A 24,317-nucleotide genomic window follows, 5' to 3' on the forward strand; every position below is an offset into this window, starting at 1 on the left:
TTTTTTATTTTTTTCCCCTCATGAGGGGGCCGGCTTTCAGGCAAGGCCCGCCCCTTTTAGTTAGAATTGACAGACCCAACCTCCAATCAAAATCAAGCAAACGTTTAAATACTAGCATCTGATTGGTGAAGTTTGTTGGAGGCGGCACCGAGCGGTTCAAACGCTTTAAAACCAACAAGCTGCCATCAAGGCAACGTGATTCCTGTAAGTGATTTGCTTACCTATTTTAAGGAACGGAAATGTTTCCGAGCTCTAAAGATACATTAACATGAGAAATAAGAGAGGCCCATATATCCTCTAAAAGGGCTAAAAGTATAATAATACTTAAAAATACAATTAAATTATGCTGATCGTTCACTGACAGTTATCGGGCAATAAAATAAATGGAATCCACTCATTTAGAATATGAACAAATACTTTAAAACTGTTTTGGAAAATGATCAGTGACAATGATCATCTGTAACAGTATGTTTTTAGACAGTTATAAGGTATAATCACTAATAGCCACTTTAATTGAATCTTAGCAGTGAGCTGAATACAATGAAACAGGAACAAAGTTGTTAAACTTTCATCTGGGGCAAGGTGGCAAGGTTTATGACAAAGGAGAATTCTTGAAAATGATCAGTCATATGCAGGCGTGGCAAAACTAAACCTCCATATCGAAGTGAGACAACAGCAGAAGAAAGAAGAAGACACCAAATGACCTTTCCTTTCACTTTTATTCTTGGTGCAGCTCCCCAACAGTAAAGGTTACATCACACATGGGGCGACATTGAGATAGTGTGTGTTATGGATATGACGACATTAAAATGCATTTGCAACAGTAAGAGACAAAAGGGAAGCAGAAGGCCTAGTCTTTGGAAATATATAGATGGTATGTTACTGTTCTCTCCATGCCTGCAATGTCATATATACAACAACAATAACTTAATTTACAATATTTACAGGGAATACAGAATTAGTGACGTGAAATGAAACGGTATGTATCTTTGTGTGAAATTTCGAACAGCAGGTGATCTCAGCTTACATACAAATTGTCTTTGACTCTTACCAAGAATAATCCTAATCAGGATGGCCGATAACGATGATTGTATGGAACAATTAAAAAGTGACACTTTTATAAAGAGATCTTCTGCTAGCTGTTTCTTTTGAGACATCGTCGTCATACACTGACTGAGCAGAGCAGCATGTGTAGAGCCAGAGAGCCTGTTGACGAACTGTTATAAGGAATGTACACTCAAACACAAATATACACACACACACACTAAGAAAATTTCTGTTGTCTGATAAAAGACAAAAGGCAACAAAGCAAAAACACACAAAGTATATTTAGATACATCTTTCCTCCATTCAGTTCTGCTGACCGTGCTACTGTACTGGCTTCATTGTAAACTATCTTCAGCTGTGACCACACATCAGTGCAGTATTACAAAACACGCACTTTTTCCACCATCTTAATTAATGGGAAAATTACACCTTAGGAAAAATAACGTGGGCCTTAAAGTTGGTTACAGCAGAGGAGCCCTTCATTTTCAGTGGGTGTTTCAGTTTCACATGTTAAAGAAGAATCCAACCGATATTCGTACACATGCACATTAATATCTCAAACAGCACCACTTCCCACATGCATGCACACAATCTCCTCTTGAGAAAAGGTTAAAACGGCAAATTGGCCCACGCAGCTCTTGTTTGGATGTACGACTAAAGTCAACTATACGCAAATTTATCACGTGAAATGCACACTCCAAATCAACATGGGCACTTTACAAAATCAAACACAATCGTCACCCACTGATTACTCTATGTAAAACACAAAACCACCAATGCAAATCTTTTTTTGTTTGTTTTCAGTGTATAGAAATCTTCCTAAGGTCTCCTAGCTTATACCATCTCTTTGTCAACATTCTCACATCTAACACACGTCATCGCCTTTCGACAGTAACTGTAACACAACTAAAACTCCACTAAAAGTACGCAAGCAGAACTCTCTCTAAAAGAAAAAAAATAATAAATCTGTCTCTACAAAAACAGGCTGTTTAGCACGTTCCACTCCTGATCTTTCTCTACAGTACTTCAAACAGTGCAAAATCATTCAGACTTTAGCCCCAACATCAGCCCAAATGTTGAACATTCAGTCTAATATGAAGGCTGTTTCTGTCAGCACAGCCCTACATTCAAATTTGATTATACTTGCTAAACATCAACATGATTGATAGATACAATACAGAAAGACAGAATGCGGAATGAAGAAATTACCAGCGAGCGCAGCACCTAAGCTTCTGTATACCTGACGAATACATAAGTTATTGCAGCATTGTGATCAGAGACGCCAACAGACCATTTTCGGGCTGCTTTGAAATGAAAGCTATATGTGACATGTAGCAGTGGGGTAAAAAGTGGACCCAACTTCAGCCTGATGCCTTAACACCAGCCACCATTTACGAAACAAATCAAATGAATCCATTCGACTCTACATGTACACAGTCTTTGATATTAAGCAAGTATAGAATCAATAAAGTGTCAAACAAGTTGTTTTTCTAGTATAGTCTCAAACTAAAATAAACCATAAAATAGAACCACCTTACTTTGGCAACAGGTTTGTAATAGTGCTTGTGTGCACAACTGTAGTAATGCAGTATACTTCCCGTCACCAAGCAAAAACCAACTGGATGAAACCCAGGGACAGACACGGGGTCCAAAACAAACATTTAAGAATGATACTCGCCCTTTCTCTGCCTTTATCAGCATGAGTCCTTATGTATGCGTGCACTCCAACTCCAGCTTGTGATCTTGGTAAAAGATAACATTTTATGTGCAGAGCTGACTGGTGCACAGTCGAATCTTAAAAAGCTGTGGTGAGTTTATGTCTAGATAATTACTATTATATGTGGCTACTTGGCTATGATTGCTCCTGCATGTGTTAGTGACGGGAATCTTCTTCCACTCTGCACCATGAGCAAAGTCCTCACACCCAACACTCGTCCAAGTTTAGTGTCGGGGATGCTAAAAACTGATGAAAGGAAAGACTTTCAGAGCAAAGACTCCTCACTGGAAACGGATGCAGTGTGGTTTTCAAGTGAAAACCAACTGAAAACCATGATACGTGGATGGAGATTTCCTTTGTTAGTAATGCGCGAATGACTGACATCGTGTCCACACTTCCAAGACAAAGTGAAGGGCTTTCAGACACAGAGCCCTGACTGCAAAGCTGTGAGGCGCCGTTCAATGCACTCCTTACCTGCAGACACAGAGTGAAAGGGAAAAGGAAAAAAACAAGCAGTGGGTGGTTCAGTGTAGCAAGTCCATGCTGTGTTAGGGTGCTCTGGTCGAGTCTGAACACATGCATCCTAGTCATTTACTAGTCAACTACACACGAGCCCTGTGATTAACTGGCTAACCATCCAGGCTTTTACATTAACTTTAACATCACATTATAGATTTAAATGAAGGTGGTAGGCGCTAGTGCTAAGCAGAGACATTCCCCTTTTTATTGGGAGCTGAGGTGAGATATACTTACATTTACTAACACTGAGGATGTCGTCCTGCTCAGTGAGCAGCTGACACAAGCCCTCCATCAGCAGCAGAGCTTTGTGGTAGCGCAGGGCCGATGCTTCCCCCTGGTGGAACATCTCATCCAGCGCAGCATCCCTAACCTGAGGCGGAATCGGGACGTTAATGCAGGTTAGAGTTCATCTTGCTGCAGTCATTTTCGTTCTTTCTGTGTTTAAATTACATTTTATCCATTTAAAGAGCACCATTCTGCATTCTTAACGCCTGCTATAACATCAAGCATCTAGGAGCAAGTTCTTGGGACATTTGCTTAAAAAGATAATGCATTCAAATTCCTGTCTTACATAAAGTAGTATTTGTTATAGCTTACTGAATGTCCTCATATATCTGAATGACTAAGCTATGACGTGCTACTCTGTATCTCTTGACTCCTTTCGGTTTACCATCTGCACAGTGTGGCTGAACAGCAGCCGCTCCGCTGTGATGGAGCTGATTTGGTCCATTAGACGGTGCTTCCCGGAAAAGAACTGCTCCAGGCGGGTGCTGAGTGACCGGCAGGACGATACACAGGACTTGTACAGCTCATTCAGCCTCTTCACCACTGTGTGTGGACGAGAAGAAAAGTAATTTATATCATCCATGGCAAACACTGTACGTTATTTGTGAGTTAAAATATTGCTTCTGGTTTTAATTATTTTCAAAAGAAACAGCTAAAATAGACTGTCCAGGCTTGAGATGGCTCCTACCTTGTTTGACAGTAGCAGATGGGTAGAGTTTGCCCTGTTTAACTCGCTCCATTGCTGTGTGTAAGGAAGTGGACAAGAGCTCTGCAGTCTTAAGGTAGAGGACCAGCTGTTCTGCATGACTGAGGAGACAATAATGCACAGAAACTGGTGAGTAATTAAGAAGAATTATGCAGCAAAACAGTCAACAAGAATCCAGAGAAAACACTTAATGCACCAAATGGTTAGCTACAGGAATGTGGAAGGTAAGTGGTAAACTTATGTCGTTTCGTCTTCCAGTTTTCAAAAAACACAATCAAATGCATTTTCAGTCTGTGCTCCCAAACACCAGTTAAGACATCTGAAGTGTTTCTGTTGCATAAATGCAATCCAACTTTCCAATTGTGTTGTACCGAGCTGCATAAATTTTCATTGACACATTTCAGTCAATACTCCAGAGAAGAGAAGACTCAAACTTGCAAAGAACGGGTACAAACAGAAGTCTAACTAGACAGATCTTTGTTAGTTTTCACACACAAAAAAAATGTTTTGTATTGATTCAGCTTCAGTGTTCATATTAACCCTCAACAGAATGAATAGAAGAGCATTTAACTGAGACATTTGTTTGCTACCTTGGGCTTGAGGTTTGAGGAAACAGATATTCTGTGTTAAAAATGAATAATATGTTATAAATCCCAAATTCTGTTTTGCCAAGGTTGTGCTGAAAACAAATATCAAGTAACATCTGTGTGCATTACAATGATTCATTTGTTAGTTTTAAGTAGTAAGAGATCTATGGCACCAGTAAAATGAGAAAGAGGCCAGCACCTTAGAGAGTTAATCACCACACATGGCGCAAAACCAGGGATAAACAGTATCACTGCCATCAGCAAAGACACACAGCCAGAGTGGACTTGACCTTACCTCCACTCTCGGCTCAGTGAGCTTATCTGATCTGCTACCAGGCTCTGTTGCTGAAGGAAGGAAGGATGAGAAATGTCCCCCTGCGCCCCTGCCACTGCAGCACCCCGGTCCTCAGCCACCTCCATTAGACACCGGGCGAAATCCAAAGTGAAGCGCAGGCTTTGCACAGTGTCTGTGTGCTCCTGCTGAACTCCAGAGGCAGGAAAACAAAAGACAAGAGAAAGAGTTTGATGGTTTAGCGACAGAATTTGAAACAGCAGACACCACAATGTGATTATGCATTCAGCCTGTGCTGAAAAAGATTAAAAGGAGGCGTTTCATTATTACATTCTGAGATTATGCCTTAGGCTATTTCGCAAAAGTGTCTTGAGCTAATGACACTTCTATGACATGGAGCTTTCTTCCACCTTTCCCAACAGTTCACACTCTCTGGAGACACATCAATGTTCTTCATTTCAAGACCATGTTGTGATGAACTCCTGACTGATGTACACAACGGAAGAAAGCACTGCTGAATATAAACAAAAAAACACAACATCCAAAGGATGACTCTTTTTGCACTGCTTTCTAGAGCTGTCTGTAAAACCTGCTTCTCACCTCCATCAGTGTCTCCTCAGGCAGTTCAGGAGCCTCAAAGGTTACAGGACCACCCATGTTGGCTGTGATTGGATCAGTGAAACTGTAACGAGGACTGGGTGGAGCCTCAAAGCCGTCCGGATAGGTGCCCATCTGGGCGTAGCGGCTGGTGAATGAGGCTGCAGGACTGACAGAAGTAAATGAGCCTGCACGAGTCAGAGAAAGAGGCCGCAAGTCAAAACCAATGCCAGACATGTCAAAGGGAAATGACGTCACGAAAGACTTTAAATAACCCTATGTGAAATACCTGAGTATTTCCTCTGTCTGGAGGTCTGAGGTGGGGTGCTGCCACTTGGTGGAGAGCCCACAGTGAAAACCACCTGTGCCGGGCTGCTGGAGGCAGGTGCAAAGCCTCCCCCACCACTGGTAGGCCCTAAACCACAAAAAGATAAAAAAAATAAGTTCAATTAAAAAAAAAAAGTGTAAGTGCAAAAACTGCAGTTCCTTAAGTGGCCACTTGAGGCTAGCTCCAAAAGTGAGTCAATCTCCATAGACCTCCAAGTTAAAATGTCTTTACAACAACTTTTTTGTTTTGTTTGGGGGACATATAGGACAGGCCCATAAAGCTGTTTAATAAGCGCAGTGAGTGTGCCATTACAGGTTTCTAGCTGTTGATGTCACCGCCTGCTTCAACTCCACTACTGCTCCACCTCCAGGATGATTTTTGTATTAATCTGGAGTCAGGTTGAGTCAGGCACCACCAAGAAGGCAACCACCACTCTTCAAGATTCATATCTGTGTCGCCAACGATATACGCGCCTTTGTTATTTTTAACTGACAGACGTGCCTACCTGTTATATCTATGGCTTTTTCAGAGGTCAGATTCTCTGTACTGCCTCGGTCACCCACATTTCCACCTGGTCCAAACGCAGCCATCAGCAGCATGTCAGACAGACGACCGGCGCTATGAGACCTGCGCCAAAAACAAATGAGGCAGAGAACAAGGCCTTGTTTAGTATGCACTGTTTAACATAGAACATATATTTATATAAGCTGCCCATTGCCTTCATTTTTGTATTGCTACTGAGTTCATAATCCTCACGTAGACCATTTCTCTTCACGCATTAGAAGCATTAAAGGGGATATCCAGTTTCTAAAGACTCTATGTCATTTACTTATTGCAAATGCACATACAATAAATACAAAACTGTAAACTATACAATAAAATGAATTCAAACACTTTAATAAAATATTTAAACCCAACAAGACGTGGTTAAAGATGCTTTTTCAACTCAAACATAATTCCTTTTAAACCCAATTTGCAATCCCATAGGCGCATTTTGTTTGTCGTTTCTCCAAATACTTATGCAGCAGTGATTTAAACATAACAAACAGAAGAGCAAAACTTTGATCTAACCTTCCAAAGCCCTTGGTATCATCAGTTAGTTTATGGATGCAGTGGGCAGGATGGGTGCCTGGCATGGGTGCTTGCTGTCCTAGGTCTCTGAGCTCTGATGGGGCAGTCCTGCTGCCAGGGGAGCCAATGACCAAACCTTGCTGTGTCAGGAAAGTCATGAGGTTTGGAGAGCTGGGGGGCTTGGGGAATTCAAATGGAGGGATGGCCTGAGGAGAGAGACAAGAGGGAGAGACGACAGAATGATATTTTTTTTGCTTGTCCGTTGTGTCTCAAGAAAATGAATCACTCTCTTGACTCACGCAAAGCAAACGTACCCTGGAGGGGGAGCCGAGGATGGTGGGAAGAGGGTTACGCTGCATCAGCTCACTCAGTCTGGGGGAAGAGTGTAGAGGGCGGACAGTCATCAGCCCAGCTGAGGGGGCAACCACGGGGTCCGAATGCTGCTTCCTGATTTTCTGCCTGCCGCCACCAGTGGCACACTCCAACAGACAGGGGGCACTGTGGAGCCGGGTGCCGAGCCCCGTCACTTGTGGCTGTTGCTGAGAAACCAGCCTGGGTTCAGTGTGCTGCAGAGCTGCAAAGTAAAGTTGGACAGAAGGAGGTCAGAATATTCCTGCTTTTAGACAGCAGGTGGCATTGCAAAGTGTAGTGTCAGACAGCAAGAAAAAAACAACAAAGCTATCAAAAGACATCGAAAAAATGGACAAGTCCTGCCGAAGACCCCTGCTGGCACACGGGTCCAGACATGAGGCACAGAGAAGATGAGAGGTGGTGAGAGGAGACTGTGTGGGTGGTTGGTCTGTCTTCCCAACCAATAACTTTTAAAACTACTGAGTGCACTGACTTAAGAGAAGGTCTAGCAAATTCTAACTTTTATCTGATTTACCATTTGGTCTATTATGAAAGACTTCATCACAAGGTCCCAGAGCCCCCAGTTATGTTTTTAAATTGCTTGTTTTGTTCGACCAACAGCCCCAAACCCAAAGGTATTCAATTTATTTAAAAACACAGAAAGGTGAGTCACTGAGTCATCATATTGTTAAGATAATAAGATATTCACAGCATGGGCTGCTTAGTATTTCTGCTTCATAAAAGATATAAAGGATCACTGATATCAGTACAAAAACAAAAAAAGAGTATACATCTTTCTTTTAATCAGTGAATCCAGTCATTACCAGTCTGTTAGTATTAACAAAGGCGTCCCAAGCTAAATTGGAGGGGTCACTGTGTTATTAAAAATCCAAGAATGAAAAAACTTTAAATTAAATATCTATAATAGAAAAATAACTCTTTGAGTGGTCTGCTCAAGAATCACGTTCATAACCACTGCACACATCTATTAGCTGTACTTTCAACACTATACCCTTTTCCCACTGCTGCAACTCAGCACCCAATTAGCCCCTAATTGTTCCTGCCACACTGTCTGTGATCTGCATCTGTCAAAGTGAAGACTCTAAACTACCTTGAGGAGAGAGCTGGAAAGTTCTGGCACCTCCCAGAGAGAATCTGCGGGTGGTGGTGACTGCTCCCTGCCCGTAGGGCGGTGAGGGCCCGGTCCTAGCGTAGCCCATCAAGCTTCCACTGCTGCAGCGGCGCACCGGCGTCGACAGCCTAATAATGCGAAGTTAATGAGTAACTGCAGTTTAATCAAGAAATGTAAATGCAGACACACAAATGTGGACTGTGCTGTATGTGTGTGTGTCTTTGTGTGGTACGTGTGTTTTTGTGGATACCGACCGAGGTGAGCCATCCTGTTTGGTAGAATGAAGGTTCTGCTCCATGCGCTGGTAATTCTGGACCTGAGAGGGGACTGGGATAGGCAATGAGTGGCCGTGGTTTCCATAGTTACTTCCCAAGAACTCGCTGGGCCTGAGAGCAACAATGTGAAGAACAGAGAGTGCCAGAGGAACAATTAGATAAGAGAAGAGAAAGGGTTCACTAGATATTTTCAAGATGTGCTTTTCTGTGTTACTGAGAGTACGGTCAAATTATTCAACATTCATGTACAAACAGTTTGTGCTCAGAGATTAACCTAACAGCGAGGTAATTAAAACTATGCTGAGTTCTTAATTCCTCTACACATGCTGTTTTACAACACACTTGACATAATGTCTCTATACAGATAAAATTAAGATTACTTCACCTATGGGACTTTTGAGTTCTCTCTACGTATAAATGTATTCAAAGCTGCCTCATTGCAGCTAATTATGTAAATGTTGTGCCTGAAGTTATTTCATCTGACTCTGCACAAAATTATTTCATTTCCAGAATTTAGAGCTTTTAATCTACTTCACCAGAAACTTCGCCCGCTTCCTCTTTTACTAAGGACCATTTCCATACGTGATCTGAGCCACATTACACCGCAACCACACATACCTGACAGGACTTGGAGACCCACTGTAGGAAGGAGAGTGAGGTGGTGTTTTGGCTTGGCTACACAGACCAGCAGAAGCCAAAAGAGATCTAATTGAAGTGGAGAAAAAAAAAAAGAAGGGACAGCCCGACTTCAGTAATGTACCATGTTATCCAGTTCTTATATTCAAAGGAATAAACAGTATACCGTCACTTCTAAAGAAAGTGTAATTAAAGAGAAGTGTATCCTTCGAAATCAGCCATTGCATCGACAGTGTCACACGACTGCAATTAATTAGCATAACACGGTTGCTGGTAGTTCATGAGTAACTAGGCCTTGCGTCTTACCCGCTGTTCATTAGGCTGTCCTGCAGCACTTTACTCTCACACGTCAGCTCACCTGCTAGAAAAACAAAAATGTCAATGTCAGTTAAAAGCGCAGCTAATACATATTATATTATCTTTTGTATTATTCATTATAAGATGAATAATTAACAGTAAGAACAAAGACTCAAAAGACTGGATGTCCAGAAAGAGCAGAGCTTCTGAAATGGTGTAAATGCAAGATGAAAGTCAGTCTATGAAATTATAAATAATTTTAAGAGATCCTTCAAATACTTTGACAGTCTGTCATCAGAGCTAGAGCCAAGACTAGGGCTATGCGCAGTTCCACCAGACGCTTAGGTGGGGCCACAAAAAAAAAGTTTTCTTACTGGTGAAGTGAGCAGGCACTATGACAAAGTCATCTGTGTCACAGGAGGAGGAGTTCTTGCTGCTGCCGCCGCCTCCGGACGAGTCCTTCAGGAGAAAACCAGCGGTCTCCTGGGTTGGGGATGCCAGAGCTTTGGCACGCAAATGCTGAATCTCAGCAAGAGACTGCTGCAGAGACGGGGAAACACAAAGAAGCAGGTAAACAAACAAAGGAAAAAAATAAATTGTAAGAAGTGAGGAAAAGTCTATGATTGCACATAAAAACACAGCCTATTAAATCTGGTAAAGATGGCAAAACAAGGAGAAACACATAAATAATAAATACAAACCGGTGGTGAGGCGAGGTGAGAGGTGGAGGAGCTGCTACAAGAGCTGGCTGATGCAGAGCTGGGCAAACAGGTCATGGTCACAGTCGGAGTTGCTGTAAAAAAAAAATGAAACAACCATGGTAAAAACACCTAAAGCATATGTGGTAAGACACACCGAATTAAACTTTGTCCAAAGCACAACTTCATAATGTAATGAAACATTCAATACATTATTATTTAGCCTATTTCTGGGATTACACTTAAGAAAATATGGCAAGTAACTAACAAACATTAATTTATTCTTACTTACTCTTTTTCATGGATGAGCTAGCCTCCAGGAAAGGATGTCTAAAAAACTCATCTACCAACAATATGAGAAGAAATGAGATCATTAGGCAGTAGTGGGACAGAGATTCAGAATCTACACAAAAGTAAAAGATGCAACAGGATTGCTTTCACTGCTGCTATGCATAAAGTTCAAGGTCTTCTTCTCCATGGGTTTCGAAAACTGAAACACTACATTCACAGGAATATGTTTTACGACGGGTAATATGACTAGATAGCATCAATAAAATGTTATCAAACAATGCATGATAGGGATATTTAAATGATCAGTAAGTCTGTATTAACAGCACATAATGACGCATGTTAGATGTTCACTGACCGAAGTCCATGCGGTCCTTGTGGTTGCGCTGCAGCAGACCCAGCAGCAGGTGCCTCAGATGGCTGGAAGTCTCTCTGGGGATGCTGTAAACAAATGATAAAACAATCAGTCTGTGCTGCCAAGCAGCAAAATAACAGACCCAGCAACACTTTTAGCTGCTTGCTACATTCCATTTGGGCTTAATCTGTATTTCCAACAGAATATTTGATGAATGATAACTATTGACAGCCTGAAATATACTGTATGGCATCTTCACAATAAGTGGAAACAGGGATTTCAGGAAGGCTTTCATTAAACAGCTATGATAAACTAAAAAAATTACTATATGATGAGATTGTCTGCACTGTAGCGGAGCTTCACTTTCATTTTCTAAGCTGTCATTTCAATGCAGGTCCTTACTTTGGGCTCAGGTTCTTGTTTTTTTCATAGAACATCCGGAGGTCCTGGGGACTGCTGGCCTAAAGACGACAGAAGGTCACAGAAGTGGTGGAAAACATGCAAATGTAAGTGTGTGAACCATTTTGGTCAGTTGTTGCATACATTTATACTGTGGTCTGTGCTGTCACTGCGGTCTGTGCTGTCACTGCAATGTTAATGATGTGGTACTGCAACTCAAAATGCCACACTTTAACATGTTTGAATGACAAGATCGTGAGAACATTTGAGTCATTTCTTTTTCAGCACGTGTTTTCTATTGCTTTAATCACATTAAAATATTTAGGAGTATTATATTGTATTGTCTTGTGCAAAGAACTGAGTGTAAGCCACATATTGACTTTATAGCATAGGCTGCATGGAACTGACTTAAGGCAGAGTTGACAAACAAGGGTGTAGCTTAGTTTATGAAAACTTTGAAGAGTGATAAGGAAACTAGTGGAGAGGAAGTAGTTCTGTGGCTGCCAGAGACAGCGAAGAGCATGTATTTAGCAAGTTGAAGTTGTTGCTGTTTTATCACTGCTGGTCTGTACTGCTGTAACTAATGAAAAGCCATTTCTAATTAACATGCTAGGTCTCAGAAAAGAAGAAAAGCCTCAATGGAGTTACCTATACAGTACAGTGTAAATGTACTTAGCACTTTTTTTTTTCTCCATGCCACAATATCATTGGGGATGCGCCAACTCGGTCCCAGTTTAATCATGCAGCATGACAATGACCGCACACAATCAGTCAGAGTGCTAAAGAATGAGCAAATAGAAAAACAAGGAGTGCTGAAACAGATGGTATGGCCCCGTGTGGCAACCCCTCTAAAGCACTTGGAACAATCCACCTGACATCTACCTTGGGAGCAAGGGCACTTTGGAGAGCTGGTGCTTTTTAAGAGCGTTTGCACAATTTTGTGTTTATATACACCGACCAGCCATTATGACCACCTTCCTATTCATCAGAGAATGGACATGGGCCTTCTGAGGGTGTCCTGTGGTGTCTGGCAACGCAACTGTTAGTGGGGCCCTTTGGGTCCTATGGGTTGAAGGGAGAGACCTCTGTGGATCATCCCACAGATACTTGATCAGTTTGGGATCTAGTGAATTTGGAGGCCAGGTCAACACCTTGAGCTGTTTTTCATGTTTTTTGAGTTGTTCCTAAACCGTGTGTGCCTGTGTCAGGCTGCATCCTGCTGGGGATGGCTGCTGCCATCAAGGAGTGTCATTGCTATGGGGTGGGGGTGCCCGGTCAGTGGTTTTAATGTTGTGGCTGATTGGCGTATAGCAAATACTTTCATGTCAAAAACAGTCCTGCATGCTTGGATCATTCTTAATAGTGTACTTACCTGAAAAGGAGCCTTCCCAGTCAGACACTGAAACACTATGGTCCCTATACTCCACAAGTCGGCCTTGGCATCATAGTTTTGGGACATGATCACCTCAGGAGCCTGGTGAGGAAAACCAGTGGCGTCACTGTCAGCACAACATAACTTTTAAACTGACACAAGGACAACTCCACATCATAAACAATGTTCTATTGTTTCAGGGAGAGTAATCAGGTAATATTATAAAATCAAACCATAGTTTACATGAAGGAATGTGACAGAAGTAGTTGATTCATTATTGAGTCAGTGTGTCCTACAGCTGATGATCAAATAAGGCCATTTTTAGAAAAACTGCTTTCTTGGAAATGATTACGAATACATATTATTAAACTAAGAATGACAAAACTGTCTCTAGCCCTGATAGACTGCGATTGACTTTGGCCTCAGTAAAAAACCCTGAAGTCATTAAATCTCAATTTGCCTGAGTTCAACAACCAGATGAACCACCTCCATCTGTGAACTCGTACAAAATGTGTTTACCATGTACATAGGGGAGCCGCAGAGTGTCGCCGCCATCATGTTGTTCTGAAGGTGCCTGGCAAAGCCAAAGTCCGCTGGGGAGAGGAATGGAGAGGAATGGAGTAAATATTTGGTTCAAGAAAGGAATCAAGTTGTATCTTAATGCTAATCTTGAGGATGATCATAAACTGATTAAAGGTCCTATATTGAAGTTTTTATTATTTATTTTTATTATTTTATCTGTTTGTTCCTCTGCTCACATGAACTGTATAGTGTAGAGCTGAGATCCATATAAAGCTGTTCTCATTCACAGTGAGTGTACACTCTTAAATACTGAGAGAAACATAGATTCAGATTCATTCATTCATCTCCAAGCGACGGGTCTGCTCTACTAAAACCCTGATTTTACAACCGCAGCATCATTTGACGCCGCCATAGAAATGAGATTAAGACAACTGATGTGCTGTGACTTCTGCTGTATTTGCATGTAAAATGATCACTCAGACAGAAAGTTGGAAGCGTCAGGATATCGTTTTCTCACACATTCATTCTATGTCAGCTGCAGTGTGGTCCACTGAATGTGTTACTCACTGAACAAAACAAACAGAGAGTCTTCATCTGGAAAGAGGGATGGGAGAGCAGGCACGCACGCAGAAACTGCCCGTTCGGAAAAGGGCTCAAAAACAGGGATCTGCAGGCAATGCAGCAAGAAATACAAAAGAACTTCCTACAGAAAAACTGCAGATGATTGCACAAAAATTTTAGTGCTCTGAAAAAGTCATTTTGTCTGCTGCAGGTTCCCGGTGGAATGGTGCGTTTAATTTCAATACCAATAGGATCTTTATATTACAGTAATGCAGCGTGATGACAATGCACCGTATCACACCGGAGTTCACCCACCCTTATCAAGTCGTGGCTTTAAAAAAAAAAGAAAAGCACTATCTGGCTGATTCAAATCATTACATTATATTGAGTTTGAAAGCCTGAACTCTATCCAATCTCCTTGAGCACACAGCTAATTAAACAAGTCAACAAATCATTTTAGATAATCCCCGCATCCATGTAATGTGTGTACAGCCAGTCTGTTTGTGTGTGTGCCTGAGATGGTTTTCCCAGAGTCTCGAGGATTAGAACATTTTGCTGCGACTGGCTCAGACTTCACTCCCAGTGCACAACCAGTCAGTCTCCAGAGGGAGAAGAATTAACAGGCTTAAGGATTAGCAGAGTTTAAACACACATACACACACTCCCTCTACTCATTCATGATACTCTTCATTATGGGGATTGCTTATTGTTGCACCAACATCATATCCTGGGCCTGTCTTACAACAGAAGAGGCACATACTCTGCATCATGAACCTGTAAACAAGTTTTCTCTTTCTTCCAAAAACGTCCTCTAACAGAGGAAAACTACCGAATATATATAATAATAATCGAATATATTTCCCCTTACAAATTTAGTCTTGGATCTTAGCGTAATAATTGGGAATCATTATTAGGTCCTGTTGCAATAAAACTGCCTGTAAAAGGTTTATTACACTGCAAGAATTTCCATATGAGGCTTCACGAGATCCAATTAGTTTTTCCTCCTCTACAGGGATCTAGTGCTTTCCTATCAATCCCAATATGCACCAGCATGCTCTGGTCTATTTAAAATGTTATTTATGACAATCTTCATATACTTGGTTGCCTGTATTAATCACTCGATTGGATTACACCCAACAGTGCTGCATTTCAAAATCTGTTTATATTAAATACATTATCTCAAGAATCAGCAGCAGAAAACTGACAAATGAAAACTGCACTGGCTCACAGACTCTCGCGTCATCAGACTCACCGATCTTGATGCAGGTGTTGTTGGACTGTGACTTGCGTCCCGGTGGGTACGAGAGCAGAATGTTCTGGGGTTTAAGGTCCCTGTGGATGATTCCCTTGGCCTGTAAGACCCTCATGGCCCCTGCGATCTGCTGCAGGAAAACCCGAATAGTGTCCTCACTCAGAGTGCCTTTAGCTGCAGAAAAACAAAATAGAAGTATATGTTTATTAACTACAAGTTCATTTTTGTATTGTGTGATTCTTATATGCTACAATGCACGCGTAATCAGGGCAGTATGATGGCTCAGTAGGCAGACAAACCTGTGCATCTCATTTTGTCTTTGAAAGTATCTGCAGTACGAGTTTTATTCCCCTCTGTCTCTTCTATCACCCCACCGCTACCTCCTGCTACCCTTTAATAGTCTTCTCTTGAATCGCCCTCTGACTCCACTTTCCTCCCTGCAGATTTGTAAAGCCAGTCTCAAGCTTGACTTGAAAAGAGTTTAGGTCATTGACCACAGTGGGTAGAGAATCCAAAACCACCATTATTGGTGTGTGGCTTCTATTTAGAGTCTGGCTACATGGTAGATAAAGTCTACAGCCATCATTTGCCAGCAAATGGCCAGTGACTGATGTTAAACCCTTCCCACATTACCATCACAGATGAGCGGAGCATACTGGCTCATTGAGAGCACTGCGACGTATGAGACGTGACAAAGCCACTTGGCGATGATTCACCCAGTTTACCCACATATAAAATCCTTTGTGCAAAAGGTGGCTGACACTTTACACAGAACAGAACAGCACAGCACAGCAGGAAGCTCTGTGGTTTAGCTACACTTTAGGTCAAAGTCTATTTTAAGCCTCAGGTCCTCCATCGTTATCTGAAGGCGTTACTGAACCACCAAATCTGTTCCGGCCTCCAGGGCCTCAGATAAAGGGCTGCTTCCTGACCTGAAGTTATATGGGAAGCCTAACAAAACAGAGACAACTTGAGTGGCTGTCTTACGTGAAGTCCATACCTCTGTTGCCTGTGGGGTTCATTTTTGTTTCTACTTCCTGCTTCACTTTCAACAATGGCGACTGGAACCTTTGCTGATGTCTGTATCTCCGCACTTCCTCAGTTAACCTCTCCTCGATGTGTTCCATCTTTATTGATCCAAAACAATAAATTCTAAAATTGTTGAGATGGTGAAGCAGCCGGAAATACTAAAGTGGAAATACGGACCAATCACAGCTCTTGCGTTCTGCGTTGCTGCGGCGTGTAGTTACATTTCTGGGGAGGTCTGGATAGAAAGTTTTTTTTACTGAAATCAAGCTGTTGGTGGCTTCTAAGCATAAAACAAAACTAAGCCTACATTTGAACCGTAAAGTTTCAGGTTGAAAGTTTTGAAAGGTAAGGACGCACTTTTATTATATTCACAAGCCTAATCCTTTTTCTGCTGACTTTGCCAGTTCATATTCCTCCCTCTGCACAGCTTCAGTTTTCGCTTTTTGCATTTTAAGGCTGTACTTTAAAGGCACCGATGCAAACTGAAATACATGACTGCTCTTCTCTTCACATTTCTTTCTAAACTGTTAAATCTGCTTAGAAGTTTTAAAGGGAATGAGAAAACTGTTTCTTGAGATACACTTTTCTTTGATAAGATTATGCCAGTAAATAAAGCATCACAGTAGAAAGTATTGCCATGCAAAATCTGCTTGACTTGTTTCTTTAAGGGATTGCTTCTCAACAGACACTCCTAAAATAATCCGAATGCTTTGTGAACAGAGAGACTGTGCAAGGACTCTCTCTCTGTTGTCATCAAGCAACAAATATGATATGTCATCATGCATTCAGCTTCTACAGAGAAACACTTGGAGTAGAGGACATAGTTGTCAGTTGTTGCACTTACAGTGTAAGTAGTCAGCCAGATCGCCGCCATTGCAGTACTGAAATTAAAAAAGAGAGAGACAGGTCGTGAGGGAAAGGGAGAGAGAGAGAGATGAAAAGGAATAACATTAGGAAACACAGGTAACATGGATGGCTGGTGTGTGGGACTCTGACAACAACTGTCTCTGAAGTGACTAGAAAGCAGAGGAGATCAGAGGTGTGATTTGCTGAAGAGTGATGTGCTCACAGATTTATACCCTTGTTACCACTCCCAGCATTAATATGAATGAACCCAGGAAAGGACGGGCTGGGGCAGGTGAGGCTCTGAAATGCTGCCTCGCAAGTCGTTTCCTTTGGTAAGCCCCAGAGATAATGTGACCTGTTTCTAGAATATTTTTAACCAGAAACTATATTATATGACCTTTGGGGCTAAATGCAAAACACTAAACAGATTTTCTTGCAGCTCTTAGTATTCATTTTGTAAGTACTGAATTTGAGCTCTTATGACCACGGCCATTAGCTACTCAGCTACATGTCTGCTTGCCGCTGAATATATTGGCCGTTTTAACGTCAACATAACGACCCAACTGGGAGGAAATGTCTACGAAAATAAGATGATGCATGCATTTGAAGGTACCGTAACAGGAAATAACACTGTCAGAGCAAGAAGAGCAAGCCTGGCACTGTGCGGGAATAAATGATATGCAAAAAAACATATGAATATGTCACAGAAAAGGAGTAAACCACTCTGTCACTCACGTTGTGCGCAAAGAAATAAACCAAAAAAATACTCCCAAGGCCAAACCAGTCTCTTCTGACTCCTGATCAGAGTATAAAGCAACAGGGGAAAAAAAACAACAACATTTGGATGCTGGCAGCCAGCCGTTTACCCCCTTGATGCCTGAGGACACGGCTAATTTTAGCCCAGGCCATGTCAGAGTTGAGACAATACAGCGCTGAGCACACAAAGGCAAACATCACAGCAAGCTTACCTCCATTACCAGGTACACCGAGCTGGCAGTTTCCTAAAGAGAGGAGAGGTAAGAGAGGGAGTAAACAAACACATGTCAGTGACAGGCAAAGGAGGGAACAGGTGGTCCCTGTACACACTGATCATGTTCAAGCAAACAGCTTAAAGGGCTGCAGAAAATGTAGAATTAGCACAAAAATGTTTGTGGAAAGGAAAGGCACTGTGACGTGGGTACAAAGAGAGCAGGGACACGTGTGACCAAAGCAGTGCACAGCGGCAGTGGGTTAAAAATACTAGTCCTGTAAAGGTAAGACACAAGGCTGCACCACTTTCTTTTACAAGTAATGTGGAAAACGGATCAAATTTAAGCAGTACATCTGCAACCAGCAAAAAAAATAAATAAAATAGGAATGCAACCAATCAGGGAAACAGAAGTTACATTGTTCATATGAGTGATTTAGAGTTGCAAAAACTTTGCTTCTAACATCCATTCTGCACATTCACAATCTTATGCTTGTTGTCCAAAAGTTTTGGGAAAAAAAACACAGCGCAGCCAACTCTTATCACACGCCAACAGATGACTGCCGTCTCTCGCTCTGACCTGAACTCAGTATCTCGTTCAACTCATCCACCAGTCAGAGGCCAGACTGTTTTTCTAGAGTTCAGCTGAGTCAGGCCTTCTGAAGTTAGTTGTATTTGGCTTTATTGAACACAGAAAATGCATCGGGGCCGCCAGATAGTTTCAGAAAGAGAGCCGACAGTCCGGCCTCCACAGGCTAACTAAGAGTGTGGCAGCGCTACACTTCTGTAATGATAGATTTAGTATTGTGCTAATGGTTTGTCATGACGAAGTGGTTTCTAAAGTAGATTTGATTGATTTGCGCAAATCAGTGAGTAATAACACAGTTATTCATCTAACAAACACATTTTACATCTCTTTGGATACAGTAATCAGACACAATGTGAAAGCAGTGGAGAGCGTTTGGTTTGGTTTCAGTTTCTTCGTGACCTACTTAGATGGGTGGATGGTGGGATCACCTCCACTGTCTGCTGCTGTGCCACAACAAACCTGTAATCTTAGAGCCCAGCCTGGACTCTCCTCCGTGCCCACAAAGAGAGCAGCGGCGAGGCTGGGCCTATTTTGGAGCTCTGTGTGCGCAGAGGCTCCTCAAGCTACTGATAACGAGCTGTCAAATCCATATTTTCCAGCAACACAACAAGGAGTCTGTGCTGCAATGTTTGAGCAGCTAGCAGCTCATATGAAAACTCACAACACTGGTTTTTGTTGCATGATGACTAAGCTGTCTGACAGAAAAAGATATAGGAAGAACAGGAAAGGTCAAATCAATAAAATGAAGCTCCGAGTCCAGGAACAAAACAGACAGAATTCATCTTGACTTTTTTTTTCATTTTATCCACACGGAACAGTAGATAAGAGTCTATAAAACGTTTTTGGTCCATGATTAACGTTGTTAATCATGGACCAAAAAGACAAAAGAAACAACTGGTCAGTTAAGATAAGAATTCGTGTGTGGACATGATGTCCAGGTTATCTGGCAGGTGTTGCCTCAGTGAGCCTCAGGCTACATGGTAACTAGGCTACAGACAAGAAAATGGCTTTGGCTGTGTTTATGCACCACCTTTGTAGCGTGACACTGACGTAAGAGGTTAATACTGATATTTATGCATGTGTATGTACACAGGCACAGGTTGTAGAGAGAAATAAACAGCTGATTTGCGACGCTACACTTCCTGGTAAGCTTTAATCAAGCAGGGCAGTCAAACAAGACCATGTGACTGCACACAGAATGTAAACACTGAAAGTGATGACTGAGCTCAACAGGACACAAAGCCAGTTTACAAGGATTTGCTGTGCACAGAAGACCAGGAAACAACATGCCTGAACAGAGCAAGCAAACGTAAACGATGTAAAGCCTCGCTTAACAAGCAGGAAAAACACAAGTGTTCAAACTGCATTAGACAAAAGTGGGTCATGCAGAACTGACGCGTCCAGTAACACATCTGCTCCACTTTGAAAGCACGAACCAATAGGAAAAATGGGACTAAGAGGTGTGATAATTGTGTACAGTATGTAAACAGACGCCTCAACACGTGACAGAGATGCCATTTGTGATTGCACGACTACATACCTGAAAGTCCAGTAATGCAACAATGTTCTCATGTTTGAGTTCCTGCAGAAACGACAAAGGAAGTCAATGTTTGGACTGTATACTGTTAATTTTTGGCCATTTTAACGTCAACATCATGACCTAACTGGGACAAAATGTCTATGAAAATAAGATGATGCATGCATTTGAAAGTACTGTAACAGGAAATACATTGTCGGAGCAAGAAGGGCAAGCCTGACACTGTGCAGGAACAAATAATATGCAAAAAACATATGAATATGTCACAGAGAAGAAGTAAACCACTCTTTCGTTCATGCTGAACACCAAGAAATAAACAAAAAAAATCCTACCAAGGCCAAAGCAGTCTCTTCTGACTCCTGTCTTTGGATTGTATATTGTTCACCTGGCCAAGTGGCAGGTGTATACAGGCAGTGCTATTTTTGTCCCGGTTACCATTCTCAACACCACATGTAGTACAGTATGTGCACTGGAAACTAATGGCTTACCTTCAGTATTTTGATCTCCTTCCCCAAAAGGGTCTGAGATTTGGCCAAGTTCTTCTTGTTTATGCATTTTACTGCCACCTCCCAGTCATGTTTCTAGAGGGACACATTGCATGGAAACCAAAAGTACGTGTTATGCCTTGGATTAATGAATAAATGTCCACTGCCCTTGCACTACAGTACAAGTATGTGGAGCACATTTCCAAACAATCACTGCACAATGTGATTAGCGCATATAACAGCAGACATTTTGACTACTCTGTCAGAGTAGGGACTGCACGAGCGTATGAATGATGGCTCAGCTCCATTAAGGCATGAATATGAATCAGAACGTATAAAAAGCAATTCTGCCTTAAAAACGGAAAGCATGAGCTCGAGGTTACGACATGTGGAGTTGTGTCACCACTAGTGAACTCAGACCTTACTGAAAATTTCCTCTTTTGAGGTTGCGATTACCACAAGAGGGGGCAGCGCCATTCAAAGGCAGGACAGGACCTCCCCTAAGTGGAATGCAGCCAAAAGTGGCCTTGTGATTGGTCTGCTGTCCACCAACCAGAGGGCTCTTTGTCAAGACCAGACTTCCTGTGTTACTGTTGCTCAGTTGGACAAACATCTATTTCCAAAATAAAATGTTGAAACCCTTGTAATAACAGAGCCTAGAGGTAACATAGCAGCAAGACAGCTAACGTTAACAACCGTGCAGAAACTGAAAGAATTACAAGCCTTTTAACCAGTTTCTATGAATGGTTATTTCCTCCTCTGCACCCACACTAGTTTACTGTATGTTTATCACATTTGAGAAGAATCACAGTTAAGATTTAATGCAAACTAAGTCCAAAGGTTTTCAGTATTTTCCAATGGGCAATGTACCTAGGCAACACCGTTGTTTATCTAACCTTGCAACATAACATAGGAAGTTGGATGAAAGGTAGGAGCCCTCTGATTGGTGGATAGCCAACCAATCAGACGGCCAACAAGAGGTCAATTAAGACACCTGTGAACAAAATGTCTTCTGTGAAAAACGGCACATTCACTGTACTGGGAAATATAAGCTCTCACACTAAAGCAGACATTTGTTGACTGATGTGTGGTGTTCGTGGACAGGTTAATGATGTTTGGCGCTGATTACTTATCACCTGCTCAGACTGTAATCAGCCAGCAGGTCTGGTCACTGAAGTAGTAAAATTTTAGAGTAGGCACGACACATTCCTTTAACTTAGTATGCTGTCAGTGAACATTTTTTACCTTACAAATTGAAATGCATTGTATAGCATTATGAAGTGTAATTACCCTCTAATGTGAATTAAACTGATGTTTGCCAGATTAGTACTGAAACAACAAATGTGCTATAAGCTTACTTTTCTTTTTTTTTTTGTGCTTGGTGTTTTACAGTATGTGTTGCATCGGATGACATTATCACATTTTTGTTCAGTTTTTATATTTTATGTGGTACATGTTTCAACATGTCTGTTACAGAGCTTCATTACAGGGTAACAATACGTGTCTGGTGTCCTACATTTAAAACTGCCACGCTGACGTCCACTTCACTCATGCCGAATAATAAAGACAGCCTCAGAGTAACTGTAGTCGCTTTAAATAAAACCTGTCGCAGCTATTTTTAAAGTATTTCACCGTTTTATACGTTAGCTACCTGCTATTTTAAGGAACATCCTGTTTGAGCTCCCAGGCCTCTTAAGGCCGTACAATGAAAACAAATAAACCACATGGCTAATAAAAGGCGATTCAAGTCGAAAAATAGAAACAATACATTGAAAATGATGTTTTATTGAATTATTATTTTACAGTGTATATAAAATGAAGTGTAAGTAACATATAGGGATTATATTTACCTCTCGGTGTCTGCCTTTGAAGACGACAGCAAATGCGCCATGTCCTATCAGGTCCTTCCGACTGAACTCAAATTTCCCCACCGTCTCCATATCGTGCCAGAGTCTGGTTTAAAACTACTAAGACCTGGACAAGTGACCAGGAGGCCTCAGGTCACCCTTCTCGTTAGCAAGTCCTTTTACCTCCTCTGTCAAGTGGTGGCAGCTGCAGGGATGTTCACCCCCTCTTTCACTTGCCATGGGCTGCCTTCCTAACAACACACTGTCCTCTTCTCTCATGTTCGATACGTTTCGGAGTTTGACTCCTAACAAAGCTGTAAGACGTGTCCCATCTCTGACAGCGAGAGTTAGCTAACTTAACGAGCACGGATACGACGAGTGTTGTTGCTGTGGCTGTCTCTGAGGTGCCACCTTAAAACGCAGCTCGCTGCGTTTTGTTTATATACAGGAGGTCTCTACTTCTGTCGTCTGACGCGTCCGAACGGCGAAACAATCGCTAGTTGTAAACTTAAAACAGTTTACGCGAGTCTAGTAATCACTAAACACTGCGAATATCCCCCGCAATATCTTGCGTTTTGCAGCCGACTCGCTGAAAGTCACAGCAGCGATGCTTCCAACAAAGCGGACGGCGTCAAGCTTCTGCGACACAGCGCATGCGCAGCGCGATTACAGCTGTAGTTTGACGTCACGGATCAGTTTTCCTCAACAGTCATAAAATGAAAGTGTTCAGTGTTTGTTTTGGTGTATGCGCATGCGTGCCTCTGCGTAAGGTGGAAAAAATAAGTTTTAATAAGAGAATCTTTATGCTGTTTTCTGAATCAAATTTCTTTAAATATATAAAACTACAAAACAAATATTCGATTTGAAATTTTGTTTTACTGGGACCTGCTTTCTGGCAGTGATGTATTTGAAGCAACAAATATAAACGAATATAATGGAATCATGTAGAATTCCCTAATGAATAAAACTGTCATTAACTGTAATCAGTGTAGAGAAGATCCCCCATCTTACTGTATTAATCCATCACTCCTGTAGTCATCATTCATCATGGATTGGTATGCTTCAACACTAGCTGAAAATTGACTTTGTTATGACCAGTGGAACCCAGAGGCGCAAAGGAGAAAAAGCTGGAAAGGGAAACATAAAGTAGAAATCCTGCAGACTTACAGGGCAGTTAAGAAGAAGCCGCTGTGGAAAGAGAATGAACCAAAACCATCATGATGATCAGTTTCATATAAGACCACTTTCCTGATTTAACATGACAGCAGTAATGTAAGATGGCTCTGAACTGTGCTAGGGTCTCCTGTTACTGAATGCATGTTACTATTTCCATGCCTCCTTCATCACAATATCATAAACACATCAGATCCCACAGGACTCTCTTTGACCACACAAGTCTTACATATGTCAAGCTTATTATTCATATTAAGGTGATTAAACTGATTAAGTTTAGCATCTTCAAAAAAAAAAGTCGTATTAGATTGGTTACTATCCAGAATTCAACTTGGCAAACACAGAAAAAGACTGCAATATATGAATTTATAACACTAACTTTTCAGTTGTGCAGTGCATGGGCGTCATGAGGAAGAAGGCTGCTGTTAAACTCCTTGCTTGCACCATAATTGTGTGATACTACAAATGTGGATGTTGACAGTGGGTTTGACAGGTCCCTGCAAACACATAGTGATTCATGTGTGGGAGTAATTCATTCATTCATCTTCTGTAACCAG

General features: G+C 41.7%; 1 protein-coding gene across 2 annotated transcripts; it reads right to left on the bottom strand.

Annotated features, from left to right (window-relative positions):
- Window positions 1-339: 339 nt before the first annotated feature.
- Window positions 340-23,289, bottom strand: ulk1b (unc-51 like autophagy activating kinase 1). 2 transcript variants are annotated; one of them, XM_084572185.1, is made up of 27 exons: window positions 22,591-23,289; window positions 20,744-20,836; window positions 20,259-20,300; window positions 18,131-18,163; window positions 17,161-17,197; window positions 15,288-15,461; window positions 13,472-13,545; window positions 12,953-13,054; window positions 11,584-11,642; window positions 11,185-11,267; window positions 10,831-10,881; window positions 10,542-10,633; window positions 10,215-10,380; window positions 9,850-9,901; window positions 9,526-9,612; window positions 8,887-9,018; window positions 8,612-8,760; window positions 7,464-7,723; window positions 7,150-7,355; window positions 6,584-6,705; window positions 6,040-6,165; window positions 5,754-5,938; window positions 5,157-5,341; window positions 4,257-4,375; window positions 3,954-4,111; window positions 3,518-3,653; window positions 340-3,238 (listed from the first exon to the last, which is right to left on the bottom strand). In XM_084572185.1, exons 1-27 carry the CDS (start codon window positions 22,678-22,680, stop codon window positions 3,183-3,185), a joined length of 3,069 nt encoding a protein of 1,022 aa, XP_084428311.1. In that variant the 5' UTR covers window positions 22,681-23,289; the 3' UTR covers window positions 340-3,182. The 2 variants fall into 2 exon arrangements, with proteins under 2 accessions (XP_084428311.1, XP_084428310.1); XM_084572184.1 differs by having other exon boundaries at window positions 9,850-9,904.
- Between the last annotated feature and the right edge of the window lie 1,028 nt (window positions 23,290-24,317).

The sequence above is a fragment of the Chelon labrosus genome (assembly GCF_963514085.1).
Source record: "Chelon labrosus genome assembly, chromosome: 22".
Classification (NCBI taxonomy): Eukaryota; Metazoa; Chordata; class Actinopteri; order Mugiliformes; family Mugilidae; genus Chelon; species Chelon labrosus.

Coding starts and splice junctions, on each gene's coding strand:
- ulk1b (XM_084572184.1), bottom strand. CDS start 22,680: ATGGAGACGGTGGGGAAATTTGAGTTCAGTCGGAAGGACCTGATAGGA. Junction 10,634..10,830: donor TAGCTCATCCATGAAAAAGA/GTAAGTAAGAAT, acceptor TTTTTTTTACAG/CAACTCCGACTGTGACCATG. Junction 9,613..9,849: donor GACAGCCTAATGAACAGCGG/GTAAGACGCAAG, acceptor CACTTCAATTAG/ATCTCTTTTGGCTTCTGCTG.